Here is a 15,043-nt window from a genome sequence, read left to right as displayed (position 1 = left end):
TTTTATTTTGAAAAAGGAAAATGTCATTTGATCTTTTAAAAAATAAATGTTATTTGTGTTTTCGAATGTTAAATGTTATTTGAAATCACTTTTATATATACATCTCATTTAAATCAGATTGATATGGTCCAAAGTCCATTACATGATCTATTTAATTTTTCATTCACTATCAAAAAAAAAAAAAAATTAAACATTCATCCAAAGTTTACAAATTTTGATTTATGCCATATTCATTTTATCTGTTTTTTTTATTTATATTCATATATATTCTCATTATTTAAAATTTATGTTAAAAAATAAATTTTGACCTTTCCTTCAAAATCGACAGTCCAACGCTCATTGTTATTTTAATGATTTTTTTTTAATTATTTGTTTATTTCTAGACGATCCAAACAATTGTTACAAATAAGCGGAAACAAGAATAAAAACAGAACCCATTTTAATCAACCCTAAAGTATTAATGATTCCATAAATATCAAAAAATGTTTTAGATGCAAAAAGGGAAAAAACGATTCCATGCTATTGGAAGAAAGTATAATATGTACTTGCTACAGCTTTAATGTCACATGGAACCTCTCTATTTTTCTAGGCATGTGCCCTTCTACACATTACATGTTACCAATTACTGCAGTTCACACAGATTATTAATCAGGAGCTCTTCAAACAAAAATGAATGGATGGAAGAATTAAAATCTAGGCCATTTACGTTTGCTAGCTGCTCGCCTAAATTAAATCTGCTGGATTATCTTCTGTTCTATTGATATCAATAATGTGAATTTTTTTTTTTTGACGAGTCTTTGACCCAATAGTTAAGGTTGAGGCTATGAGATTTGTTGATATCAGGTTTGAGTCACGTTGATTGCAAGTAGTTTTTTTTTTTATTCTTTTAGGTAGATTTAGTTGTTTCTTTTTACTTTCTTTGCTCGAGATAAACAAGTCTCGGATCCACGCTCAAGTAACATTGGTATTGTCAGTAATTACATTATATCTTCAAAAATGTTAGCCAATTTTCATTCTTTTGACAAAAAAGTGACACTCTATCTTCTTTATACGTCCCAGCAATAATTGCTGGCTCGATTGGGAGGGGAGAAAGAGAATTCATAAATTGCTTACAAAACTGAGTAGCGTGTGTGATTTGGCTTTTTTTTTTTTTTTTTTTTATGTTCCAAGACAATTATTGCCGATAAAATATAATAATATTGGGTGTGATATAATTTAAATGCCATGGTTTGTGGATTCAATGGGACTCGATAAATTTTATATAAAATTAATATAATCACATTAGTTATTTTGTGTGTACTTGACAAAATGTCTCATGTCCACGCATGGGTACCCATGCGTAAACAACATCGGTTCATGTCCCTCCAATGCGATTTCCGCGGTCACCTAAATGGCTGAAAAAGCTGTTTATATGTGTGTGTGTATATATATATTGTGTGTGTGTGTGTAATGGCTGAAAAAGCTGTTTATATGTATCTTAATTTAACACACAAAATTAAACTCTCAATAATGGTGACCGGGTAAATCGGGTAAGAGCTTGGTGGGTGATAGCACTGGGTCGGGTTGATGAGCTGGAGATGATTGTTCGGGAACCTGGGCCCGCACTTTCAAGGGAGAAAAAACGTTAATAGGTGCCGGAAGATTCTCCGGCGTGACCATTCCGACGTTTAAGTCAATGAAGGGTTTTTTAGAGAGAATATTGTAATAAATATTGCAGGCAATATGTAAGTGAATGAATAATGCTGACCAAACCTGGAATTTATAAAAAAAAAGAGTCAATGATGACCTTGTTTTTAGTTCTTGCTTACTAATCATGGCAAGATAGTTGTCTATATCTTGTTTTCTGACACCGATTACTCTGACAATCCAGACTTTACCCTGATTTGACAACGATGATTATTGAGTTGAGATATCCCATACCTATACACTTGAGTACACTATTTTTATCGAGATAACCGGACAGAGAGATATCATCCGAATTCTGCCCGAGAGCCTGGGGCCCTGGGCTACCTTAGACCGGGAAACGATGATCCAGGCCTCTACTTGCCCGGTCTCTTATACGAAGTTACGTGAAGCTTTCTATGACCCATGTTATTCATCCATTGTCCCGTATTATCCACCGCTCGTACCCATCCGAGGGTTTCAATCAACTAAAAATAATTTACATAAGAATAAATAGTAAAATAAAAATAAATGGAAGTAACTAGAATCATAAAAAGTTTCCATTACTATGACAATCAATAATGAGGGAGCAGCTCCTACTCTCTACCCATCCCCTCATATTACAAGTGGGGGCGGTGGCCTCCTCTTGGCTCCATCACGGACTGTTATAACCAGAAATTTTGGTCATTTTCAATATGAACGCTTAGGTATAACAAATAATCGGTTAATAAATTATCAGACAATAACAAATAAGAGTTTAAGAAGATTTGGCAGCAAAATTCATTTACATGTTGAGAGAGAAGATAATCTTATCATAATTTACCATTTCGAAACAGATCGCATGGATCACTAATATAACATTGAAAAAGACAAGCCAGTAGACACCACTCGATCTGTAGCTTCTCGCCGTTGTCACAGCTCTACAGTGGTATGTCCGATTATCAAATGAAAAACATGTCTAGTTTTAGTTCTTAATTATTTTTATTTTAGTATAAACATGCAAATAACGGACGGATAGATAATTCAACAGCATCTATTCGGTTTAATATTATCACCCCACCATATAAATTTACATCTCCATAAATGTTTGAGTCGGTTTTATGAAACGGTCTCACGAATCTCTATCTCTGAGACGAGTCAACCCTACTGATATTCACAATAAAAAGTAATATTCTTAGCATAAAAAGTATATTTTTTTCTTGGAGGACTCAAATAAGAGATTCGTCTCACAAAATACGACCCGTGAGACCGTCTCACACAAGTTTTTGCTTAAATATTTTGCATGTCCAACCAATTAAAACTTAAATATTTTGCATGTCCAACCAATTAATTCACGACACACACACATATGTAACCAACTAGTTAATATGCATTTAAATCTCTTGCATGCTTCGAATAATTATAGTACTACATTTTGATGTTATATTTTATATTGATAAAGCTGATATTTTTCGTCTAAATTAGCCTAAACAATTTAAAAAATGTATCAGGATGGAATGATATAGTATATACTATTTCAAATTAATAAATATGTTCATACTATGAAGTGTTTTTCAGTCTCTTGCATCAGAGATTCAGACTACACATTTTCTTCGATGTTTTGACTTTCGAGGTAATTTGGTCTTTAAAATTTCAGCATGTTATATGTTTTTATTGTTAAATTAAATATCTTACATTAACTAAATCGAATTAAGTATTATATTATACATTTAGTAATAGTAAATGATAATAATAAAATGAACGGGTCAAACGTTAACAGTATTAAATCCTGTAGTTTAGTAATTAATTGTACATTGGACGGAAGAGTGTGGATGCAAACAAAATACTACGATACAGTGCTTTACTTTAATTAGGTGTATAAATATGCGAGTCTATCTTATTTCTCTTCCCTGCCTGCTTCCTACTACTCACCGTCTCTGGTTATCTGTTGAATATTGAAACCTGCGGAGATATTTTCTTGTCTCCGATTTATTTGGTCTTGCATGGCAGTTCGTTTGTTGGGTTATGAGGTGGTTGATCTGTGCCTTGGAAAGCCGCCGCTCCGCTCCCTCTCCGCTGGTGCTACCGTCTCCGACGCGCTCACCGTCTTAAAGACTTCGGGGGACAACTTCATAAGCGTCTGGAGTTGCGACCACCGTTCGAATAAGAGAAATCTGGAGTGCGTTTGTGTGGGGAAAGTGTGCATGGTGGATATAGTATGCTATCTTTGTAAGGAAGATAATATGTGTTCGCCGGGTTTGGCTTTGAAATCTCCGGTGTCCGTCTTGCTGTCAAAAGATCAGGGTTCGGTGAAGCACGTGGAACCTTCTTCCAGGTAATTTATTTATGTCTAATAATGACATCTATGTCTCTCTCTCATGTTTTTTTACCTGCTAAATTTATGGGCATCCGAGTAATTTGTCGGGGGTGGATTCCGTTATGGAATGTTGTTTTCTTAAATTCTGTGGCTTTTTTGCTAAAGCTTTTTGCGTGGGGAAGCTACCAAAATCGACCCCTTCATTATACGTTCCGAGACAATGATCTTTTTTGCTAAAGCTTTTTGCGTGGGGAAGCTACCAAAATTGACCCCTTCATCGACAATGATAATCTGCGCGTGTTTTTGTGAATAGATCCAGTTTCACCTAATGGGTTTTGCTGTTATGGGTTCGGTAGGTGGCAAGAGTGAAGCTTTAATGGAGAAAATAGTAGTCTTGATGCATTTGCTCTGTTTCTAACCTGTTTTTGTCACATACACGCTATAGTTTTCCAAATTGATAGACGATCCCAGTGTTTTTGTTCAAATTATCCAGGTAATTGAAATGTTTTTTGCTATTATTTTTGCAGTTTACTTGATACCATCGATCTCATCCTCCAAGGTGCTCAGAATCTTGTTGTCCCTATAGAGAGCAACGCCACAACCTATTCGTCGAAGAGAAAGCAGCTCCAGAAATTATCACCATTAGCAATCTGTGCAACAAGTCACAACGGCCAAGAATTCTGCTGGTTAACACAAGAAGACGTGATCCGGTTCCTCCTCAGTTCAATTGGCCTATTCTCTCCCATTCCCACCCTTTCCATCGACACCCTCGGTATTATAACCCACGAATTCTTGGCCGTAAACTACCATTCCCCTGCCTCATCGGCAATGGGGGCCATTTCCCAATCCTTGCTTGAACAAACCTCGGTGGCAGTACTCGACGATGATGGGATCTTGATTGGCGAATTATCGCCCTTCACCCTTACCAGCTGTGATGAGACTGTGGCGGCAGCAATTACAACCCTCTCGGCCGGTGAACTCATGTCATATATCGACTGTGGCGGCCCACCGGAGGAAGTCCTGAGGGTTGTGCAGGCGAGGTTGAAGGAGAGAAAACTCGAGGCCATGCTCGAAGAAATCATGACTGATTCTGATAGTGTTCATTCCTTTAGTTCATCTTCATCCGATGAGGAACTACACTCCCCCACCACGACATTGTCGAGGTCGTGCCGGTATAGCAGGTCTAGCAGCTATTCAGCCCGCAGGTCTAGCAGCTATTCAGCTCGGATGGTAAGACGGGCTGAGGCGATCGTGTGTCATCCAGGAAGTTCTTTGGTTGCAGTGATGATCCAGGCTATCGCACATCGGGTGAATTACGTCTGGGTGATTGAAGATGACTGTAGCGTTGTTGGGATTGTGACATTCGCCAACATGTTGAAGATCTTTCGCCAGAATTTTGATTCTACGATATGACCAGAGATCCAAATTTAGTTTCAGTTTCACCCCTAAACTATGATATGAATATAATATGTGGTGTGGGATTGGGGCTGATCGGGAGGCGCATATTGTGAATATGAGCTCTTGATTTTCAGTTTTGTGTAGTGTGTCTTGAGTTGGACCTGAGTTCTACAGGTTTTGAACCCGGATGGTAGTTTGAGTCGGTATTTGTCTTTGTTTTAAATTATTTTTTAAGATAAAAAGTTGTAGCTATTCGAAATTGTTGTCGCGGTTATGGAACAAATCATGCTTTGACAGATTTGATTATCTTTATGTTTGGTATTCATAAATGTTAAACTTTCGTTTGCTTGGATGATCTGCTTTTGTTAATAGAATTATTATTAATTTCTGACTCAAAATAATATTTTTAGTATTGTCGCCTTGTCTCGTAAAATATTATGCATACAAATGATCGAGCAGTCGCCCTCCAAAATATAATAAGCCTACCCCAGTAGACCAAATTCATGGATTCATTATCCCATCTTACTGGTGCCCATATACACCTCGTGTCGTGTTCATTTTGCCAATATCAGACGGCAACATAGACGTTGTAACAGCCGTTTGTAAGAACTATTAAATATTAGATGAGATTTACAGTGTTTTATCCTGACTTTTGCACTCTCTGTTGAGCCAGGCTTTACATGTCATTTGTTTAAACGTATTGAACAAGAAAAGGCATGCAATACCATATAAATAAAAAAAATAAAAAATCAACCATTATTGCGATCTTTAATTCTTGAACTTTAACCTCTGCATCGTCAAATTTCAAATTGGAAAAACCTCACTTGGTCAGAATATGCTAATACATTTGAGATTATGGCTTCCACAAGATGCTAGTCCTTGACCTCAATGACCCATGGCTCTACAATTATTCAAGACCACCAAATAAACAATGCACACTACGTCAATTACATGGTGTCATTACACGGGCAAAGCAAACCTGATACTTCACTAAACAAATGAAACATTTTAAAAATCTGAGAAAACAGACACGTACAGATACAGATTTCGTAAAACAAAGTCTACAATCATCATCCGGTTCCTTCATGTGTACTGTTAGTTGTTTTGTCAAGAAAGATTTCAGTTGGTTCAAGGCATCCTCTGATGGTGTCATGCCCAAGCTGCGCTCTTTCATTATCTCCGAATCCTAAAGCCTGTCCTTGACTAGTGATTACAACGGTGTGGTACAAACCTGTGCTAACTTGTAGGACATGGTGCTGTCTCAAGCTGTCCAGAACTCGAGGCCTCAATACTTTTTCAGAAACGCCCATGTCTGGAAAGCCGAGGCTTCCGAAACCAGTCCAACCAAAGCCATAGACAGCTCCATCGTCCACAAGAACAAAAGTTTTCCTCTTACCAGCACATACCTGGAAAACATAGGAAAGTGGCGATAAAAAAAACTATTCCATATTTTTCCAGTCCTTCGAAAAACGGTAACAGTTTTTTAGCAGACCTGCACGGCAAGGCGGCTTTTGAGGCTGTTAAGGAGTTGCGGAGTTGTCTTATCAATCTCATCCCCATGTCCAAGTGCGCCACAATAACCTTTGCCCCAAGTATGTACCTGTAACCACCAATTAGCATATGACATTATCATCTTAATCTGTGTGAAATATGCTGAATTCTAAAGGTATATTTCTTCCAACTAGTGTAGGGTCATACGAATCCATTTGAATCAAGAGCCACCACATGCTCATCACCAGCTGACACGCGAACAATGTGTATGTTCTTCCTCTTGAATGACTGGACTGCACGAGGTTGAAGCTCATTGTGCTGCTCTCCATGACCAAGGCAGAAATTTGTACCAGATCCAAAAGAGAAAAGTGTTCCGTCATCAGTTATGGCGAGAGAATAACTCGGACCAGCAGAAATATAAATTATAGAGGCGACACACTGAAGGAGTTCAATCTTTCGGGGGGAAGGTGTATCCTGTGTATCGCCGTGACCGAGTTGACCATGATTATTGATTCCACATGTATATACGTGGCCATGTCTTGTAAGAAACATAGTGAAGCTGAGCCCAGTAGCCACCTATAAATATTCATTTTACAATTACGGGAGATGCGTAAAAAATAAGAAAAGATAATAGCAGAAATTTGGTATTTCACGAGCATCTTTATCATCCAGTCACAAGCATCTTGTTAGCACAAAGGGTGCACAGGGGATTAAATCAATAGTGGAGATTCTCCCTGCTCGCCCCAAAAAGTAAGTCGCCTCTTCTGCGCTGCGGTCTTTGGAATGGGCGAACCAAGCAATTGAGTAAAACATCAAGGTCTTACCGGCCATAATGCATCCTTGAAGAAGTTTAATTTTTGAAAATATGGAAAGTACAGAAGGGAGATGATGGCTAAATAGAACTCGGTTCATTCAAAACTGCTCAAACTAGGAAAATATTTACAAGGCCGCAAACAAAGGAATTAGTAAAATTGTGTACCTGCTTGCAAGGAATGCCCTTTAATGCTTCAACAAGCCTTGGCCTGAATATGGAGCGGTCCCTATGGCCACAACAAAACGATGAATTATCCCCACATGTGAAAACCTGCAGTAGCCAACCAGAAATCTAGATTAAACACAAATTATGCCACAAAAATGGTGCATTAACGTGTGGACTTGTTCTATTATGTGAATGTCTTTAAAATCTTATAAGAAGAATGCCAACTGGAGGTGTCCTATGAGTCAAGTTGACACAACTTGAGCTTAAGATTTCTCAAATCAAGCTCAAGCTTCATTTCAGCTATTTGTAAGCTTGTGAACGCACCCGCAAACTCAAAATTATGATTTTAAATATTTGCAATTTTTTAAAGTATAAAATGAAAATTAATCTTTTCTGTAAATTAATATATAAAAACATAATTATTAATTTTAGACATAAAGATCTGATCAACCAGTTTATTGACGCAATCATGAATTCAAATTTGTGAGTCGAAACTCCACAACCGTTACTTGTTTACACTGCTGCCAGCACCTATAGGTACATGTCAGAACCGTCGAAACTAAATCAAAGAATGAGTGTGACCAATTAAAAATAGAAAAAACGACATTTCACATACATTCATACGACCACAAGAAAAATGAAGGGATTCACATTCACGTGAGCACACACAACCAACTTGAACCACAGCCGTCATTAAAAAACAAGCTCACTTACTAAATGCTGGCAAGCACAAAAAGTGTCAATAGGAAGTGAAATTTATTTTGAATAAAAATGTGAGTAAATCATTTTTTCTCCTGGAACTATGTAATAGGGAAAAAAGGTTCTATGATTAACACAAAAAGGAAGTATAACGAAATCATTAGCAGCCACCAAATGACCTTGATTTCAAGGGTATTATTATCATGTAATCATCTAAAAATTATGACAACATGATCGCACATAAAGAAGCAGAAACATGATTGGTCAGCAGGAGGAGATGAGTTCATGACAAACCTCTCCAGACTGTGTAACAAAGGCTGCGTGATTGTGGGAGGCTGAGACTTGAATCACTTGAGCCGGGCATGGGAAACTTATTTGCCTAAAGGCTACACATTGTTTTGTTTCTGAACCATGACCAAGGACACCACATAAACTGGAACCACAAGAGTATACACCCAAGTCGTTGATAAGTAAAGTGTGATATCTTCCGCTCTTGATCTGCGTCTGCTGAGAACTTTGAATTAGCACAACACAAACAAAGTGATAGCAGACGTACTAAAAGGCCAGTCCCATTTCAACGTGGACATGAAAAATAGAAGGAGAATGAAGTACTTCGAACAGGATAACTTTCAAATATCTCTCACATATAAAATGGACGTTAAAGCTCAAATAGTTTAAGCACGCAAGGTGAATCGAGCAGTTTTTGTAAACATTCTAGCTGAAATTTTTGTAATGACCAGTGTCCGTATACTAAAGCAAAGTGTATGCAAAAAGTAAAGGGAAAGAAAATACATTCTATTTCCGCTTCCAATTTCTATTTTCAACCCTTCAATATTCAATAAAACATTAGCAGCAAGAACCGATGGTGTGGTAGAGAAACTACTGAATTACCACAATCACTGAATCATCAACTCCAAGAGTTCTGAAAGGGCAATGCCTCGAGATAATTCGGGAGTCAAGAAAAAGGTACCTTGCCTGCGGACGTCTGAACCATGTCAGTAGACTGTTCCACGGACTGCAAGAACCTCAAAGTTAGCTTCCAATTCCCGCCACATCGATTAAACAACTCATCCCGAGCTCTATCCCGCATTGAAACATACATGGGGTTTAACTCACAAAGCCTGAAGGCAGCAAAATCCACTAAAGATCGAAACTTTTGAGGAAATAGTCCGTGACATGAGCAAAATGTCCGGGACGTCAGCTCCAAACACACTAAATCTGCCGCGCTTAACCGACCAGATGCCAATATTTCGAGAATCAAGTGGACTGGCAAGTCATCCATTGAAATCGATTTCATCTGATCCCCCATTTTGGCCAAAAAATGAAAACCAAACACGAAATCAACAGGTTTTTGAAAGATTATTCAAAAAAGTAGCAGGGACATCAAAATTTTAACCGGAAGCGGAGACAGTACAAACAATTAACGAAGAAGCTATATAAGTGATAGAAGTTGGATGAAATTGAGTATAGAAATTGGGGTTTAGATGAGTAAATCAACGATGGTTTGTAGTTTGAATTAGAGTAAATCATCAGATGAAATAACCGGAGCTTATCACCAACAAAGAACAATAGATTGGAATCAAAATCGAAACCAGAAAGATAAAATTGAAGATTTACCCCGAACTGAACCGGGAAAAAAATGGAAAGCCAAAGTGGATGATTAATCGAAAAATCGAGGAACATGGAACATACGGAAAATGGGAAATGACTCCTTAATCACTAAGTAACCCAACGGGTAGAGCCGCCATACGTCACACTTTGCATGAAATATGGCAGTGTAGATTATAATGAACACTAATTGGGTAAAACCAACAGGATTCTAAAATCAATTCAAGAATTATTTTTGCTTGAAGATGGCTTAGTCTCTCAAGTTTGGAACGACTTTCATTTGTAACATTACTTTTCCCAGCTTTAAAAAATACTCCAACCCAAAGAATAAGGCTGGATCAATTTTTTTTTTTTAAATAATTAGAAAAAAATTTGAGTAAGCCCATTTTCAGAACCCTCCTCCAATAAAATAATCTACCTATTGGGGCAAGAGATCCTATTTTTTTTTTTTTTTTAATGGTAAAGAGACCCTATTTTTTAATTAACTTCAGACACAACCACCTGAAAAATTGAGCTAATTGTCTTGTACAGAATTTAAAAGACATGAAACTCTTTAAAAATATTAACAAATTTTTCAGCCCAATAGGTCAAGATGAATTCTATTGACTTCGGCCCAGACCCATTTAACTGGGTAGTTTATATTTCCTCCCCTTTCAAGAGGATTGTAGTGTCGCTGACTAGCTAAAAAGTGGGGAAGTAAGTTTCAAATCTTGTGTTCTTTTTCCTTTTCGTCTGATTAAGCTCGTAAAAAAGTAGGTGTTTTTATAATCGAATTTTGAGTTTTCATCCGGTGAATGCAAGCTGCATACAACAACCGATATTCTTATTGTGTTACTCTGAAAGTTAAAGAATTGGCACTCAATGGGATAAATCTTGAAGAAAATACTAGAAATATTGTGTAATACACTCATGCGAGATGCCAATTCTGTAGGATTTCTGTTGCTTATGTATGCAATTTTTTTTTGTAATCTTTAAATAGCCTAAGAAATAGATGGAATTGGGGGATAATGGGAGGACCTAGTTTTGATTTGATGTATCAAGCTTTTGTATTTTATTTGAAGTTGGAGTTTTTGAAACGGTTCAAATAAATTAAACTCTTAACATTTAATTTCGTTAAGTTGTAAGAAAGATTATGAAGTTTCGGGGCTGCTTTACATATTGTCACAGTGTTTTGCAATTTGTGCCATGAAATAATCCATGGGCCAAGATAGAGAAGAAATAGAAGAGGAAGAAGAGTATGTACTGCTTGACTTGGATAGCGTTTCAGCCGATATTGATATTCCACAGGATGCCTCATATGTTCTTTCTGTACGATCGCTACCTTTCAATCAATTGTGTTTAATTCATATCTTCTGTTCTGCTAGTTTAGTGCTTGAAGTTTTATGCAGCAGCCTATTCTAATTTGTTCTTTTCTTATTGAAATCTAAAGTGGAATTGTAATATTTTAGGCAAACACTCAATCTTTCATTTAGCATATGTTTTGTTAAGGTTTGTGTTTTTGTTCGTTACTCCGACCTTATGTTATGCACATCTAGTTCATGAATAATAGTATGATTATTGCACTTACTTTCTTTCTTTATTTATTTTGTTTTGCTCTTAATTTCATACTATTCATAATTTTATTGTTGACCAAATAATGCAGGGTCTGGATACGCTCAACCCTATTCTGATAATCGATAACAAAATTAAGTTGGTAAGTGAGAAAGACTTAAGAAAATGTATGTTGCGGTATTGGGCTTCAAAATAAAGTGCCTCTTTCTCGTTTGATTTTATCCTTTTCATGAGTGAGTTTTAGTGTTAATTTCGTTATGCTTATTTTGTTAGGAAAAAAATTGTGAAATGTAACTAATTCTAAAAGCTTGCCTTCAAAGGACAAGTATTCTTGATGCATTGCCATTTCAGAAATATATCTTAATGAGCTAACTTTTGTATGTTTTAAATTTTCTGCAACTATTTTCAAAAGTTTGTTTGACAGAATGATATTGGTTAAGAGGTTATGTTATGTAAGCTATAAGCATTCTGGAACCTGTTGCTACCTTTTACCATGATTTAAGCTGGAAGGTTTCATTATCTTAGTGACCCGTTCATACTCGAATTTACTGGTATTAGATGATTACCTTAGTGGATGATACCATCTTTTTTGTCAATCCACTTCCTGATATATGTCTCTTTGATTCAGATTTATACAATTTACTAGGCTGTAGCAAGCTGCTATGAATCAAGCTAACTGCATCATAAAACATAACGGGGGCATGCACATTATTTAAAATTATCTGGAACCTACCACAATTAGACTAATTGAATGTTACATCTGCTTCTTAAACTTAATTCGTTTTTGTTTGAGTTCCAGATTGGAGAATATGAAGAAACAATAGGAACCTGCATCATCTTCGATGAAAGTGGTGAGTCACATTTACTTTTCTTTGAGTTTTGATTGGTTCATGTAGTGGAGCAGTTGTCTTTCGTATCATTTCTGATGTCAGTCTTAAAGACTCATAAGTTGGTTAGTGAAACTTTATCATTTACTTTGCCATAAGCATTTAGTTTATGCAGAAATGGCACCTATTGCTCATGAATAGGCGGTGATATTAGTCTTAAAGACTCATAAGTTGGGTAGTGAAACTTTATCATTTACTTTGCCATAAGCATTTTGTTTATGCAGAAGTGGCACCTATTGCTCATGAACAGGCGGGGCCATCCGAAACAAACCTTTTGTCCAGCAGATGCTTAATGGACCCCAAGCAAACCCCAGCTAAGCAAGTCAATCCATTGGCAAGTCTTCATAAGGTTCTTAAGTTCAGATTATTTTTGGATGCTGACGATGAAAATGGAGAAGATGTGGATGCAAACACTCTTTCTTGATGTATTAAACATCAATTGTACCTTTATAATTTATTTGAAGACATGATATTGGTCATTTTTCACCTTAAAATTTAAGGGATGTACATATTGGTAACTTTCTCTTTAACCGATATCCAATATTTTCTAAAGTTTAGTGTTTAAGATCATGTGGCAAATTCAAAAAATGGACTTTCAAAACATATTTACACGCAGAAACACAAAAATTAAACCAAAACTACCTAACTATATAAGTTGTAGGCAAAATAATATTCTAGGCATGCTTATTACGTTTTTGTTCTTGTACATTCTTATGACATTTCACCCATTTATCGTTTGGTTATCCGTATGAATTCTATATCACACCCGGTGTGTACACATTTTGGAGGATTACACAATGATATATAATATGGGGATGTTTGAGAAAATAGATCTGGTCAATTTTTTTTTTTTGAAAAATAACATCTTCAAATATATTTGAAATACACATTAGAAAGTCAATTTTTAAAAAATATCAGTGGATTTAAATAACAAAATACCAAATAATATCGGGTCTCTCCGGTGAACATCCCACCGGATGATTTCTTACCATGTGGGATATCCTTTCTCGGTTATCCAAAGGACATGTGGGATTAATTAATACCCTGAGCCACTGGGGATAGACTTTTAGTGCTTGGTAGCCGCCTAAACATATGCAAATTATTAGCTAGTGTAGCCATGTGCATTGAATCCAGCGTTGGTTGGGCTTTGATTTTGCGGGTAAATGAAGCCTTAATTTCAACAACATGCCACTAATCAATTCACTCACATCATAACATTATCGGGTGGTTCCGGGAATTGGAAGATCTTAGTAAAATAATATAAAATCAGAATTAGATTCGATTTCTTTTTCTAAATCCCTTTTGCCAATCAAAGAATTAACTCACCTATCCGGATCACAATGTGATTTTTTTATTATACAAATTTCATGTCTTTTTTGCTTGTTGAAGAAAGTAAAGGGACACTTTTGAGCTAACTACGTTTTTCTTTCAAGTTAAATAATCAATTCTGATCTAAATATTTTTTTTTTGGAATCACAACATTGTTGTATGGAGAAATTCTCGATAGTCTCGGGGTGAGACGTGGAATCTTCCATTTTGAAAATAGAATAAACTTGTATCAAAATTGTACTAAATATAAAATATGTTTACAAATCTAATGACATTAGGTTTTGTTTACTAATTATTTTATGTAAATATAACATTATATGATAAATAACTAAAAAAAAAACTAATTATTTCTAGTCATGTGATATGGTCGGTGCGATTTTTCATTAAATTTGTCACCACATTTTCTTTTCTTTTTTTTACAGGTAAAATCTTATAAATTTGTCACCACTCTTTTTCTTTCTTAATCATCGTTTTGGTCAAAATTTTGAAGATGGCGAAACTTCAGGTTCGATTTTATTGGTTAACGAGATTTTTGATAAAACTTCTTAGGCAAAAACTTGTGTGAGACGGTCTCACGAGATTTTTGATAAAACTTCTTAGGCAAAATTACTTTTTATGCTAAGATTATCATTTTTTATTGCGAATATGAGTAGGGTTTACTCGTCTCACGGATTATGATCCGTGAGACGGTCTCACATGAGACCCACTCAACTTCTTAACCCCGTCTTGATATGATATTAATATGTGATATATTAATTTTTTAAAAACATGATAAAATATGGTTTGATCTACATTTATCAAGAAAATTTCCAAACATTTTTCCATATTTAAAAAATCATAGAAGGCTTTATAGTATATTATTTTATTTTTTTTTCAATAGACTGAAAAAATAGACCGATATAACTTCTAGTGTGTGTGAATTCATCCTTGATTGAATCACTCTTCTTAGATGCTCAATTGTTCAGGAACATATCGTTGGAGGACAACTAAAATAAAATATAAATTTTTTTCAAGTACGCAACATATTGGACTTTCATCACATCAATTGGGAGAAACATTTCAGTGCATAGAACATGATTGTCAACAATCAAAAAAGAATTTTTTCATTCCATATATATATATATATATATATATATAATGTTG

The 15,043-nt window shown here is 35.8% G+C and overlaps 3 protein-coding genes across 4 annotated transcripts; 2 read left to right on the top strand and 1 right to left on the bottom strand.

Annotated features, from left to right (window-relative positions):
• Positions 1-3,540: 3,540 nt before the first annotated feature.
• On the top strand, positions 3,541-5,708 carry LOC140812654 (CBS domain-containing protein CBSX5-like). Its single transcript, XM_073170985.1, has 2 exons — positions 3,541-3,976; positions 4,486-5,708. The coding sequence occupies exons 1-2, from the start codon at positions 3,645-3,647 to the stop codon at positions 5,369-5,371; spliced, it is 1,218 nt and encodes a 405-aa protein (XP_073027086.1). The 5' UTR covers positions 3,541-3,644; the 3' UTR covers positions 5,372-5,708.
• A 527-nt stretch (positions 5,709-6,235) lies between these two features.
• LOC140811443 (ultraviolet-B receptor UVR8) lies at positions 6,236-10,408 on the bottom strand. Its single transcript, XM_073169330.1, has 6 exons — positions 9,496-10,408; positions 8,820-9,029; positions 7,827-7,931; positions 7,055-7,423; positions 6,849-6,956; positions 6,236-6,762 (listed from the first exon to the last, which is right to left on the bottom strand). Exons 1-6 carry the CDS (start codon positions 9,832-9,834, stop codon positions 6,427-6,429), a joined length of 1,467 nt encoding a protein of 488 aa, XP_073025431.1. The 5' UTR covers positions 9,835-10,408; the 3' UTR covers positions 6,236-6,426.
• An 882-nt stretch (positions 10,409-11,290) lies between these two features.
• Positions 11,291-13,136, top strand: LOC140811444 (uncharacterized). 2 transcript variants are annotated; one of them, XM_073169332.1, is made up of 4 exons: positions 11,291-11,441; positions 11,776-11,826; positions 12,484-12,535; positions 12,822-13,136. In XM_073169332.1, exons 1-4 carry the CDS (start codon positions 11,331-11,333, stop codon positions 12,887-12,889), a joined length of 282 nt encoding a protein of 93 aa, XP_073025433.1. In that variant the 5' UTR covers positions 11,291-11,330; the 3' UTR covers positions 12,890-13,136. The 2 variants fall into 2 exon arrangements, with proteins under 2 accessions (XP_073025433.1, XP_073025432.1); XM_073169331.1 differs by having other exon boundaries at positions 12,796-13,136.
• The last annotated feature ends 1,907 nt before the right edge of the window (positions 13,137-15,043 follow it).

This window comes from Primulina eburnea, chromosome 14 (assembly GCF_022965805.1).
Source record: "Primulina eburnea isolate SZY01 chromosome 14, ASM2296580v1, whole genome shotgun sequence".
NCBI lineage: Eukaryota > Viridiplantae > Streptophyta > Magnoliopsida > Lamiales > Gesneriaceae > Primulina > Primulina eburnea.
This window is presented reverse-complemented; position numbering and strand designations above follow the sequence as displayed.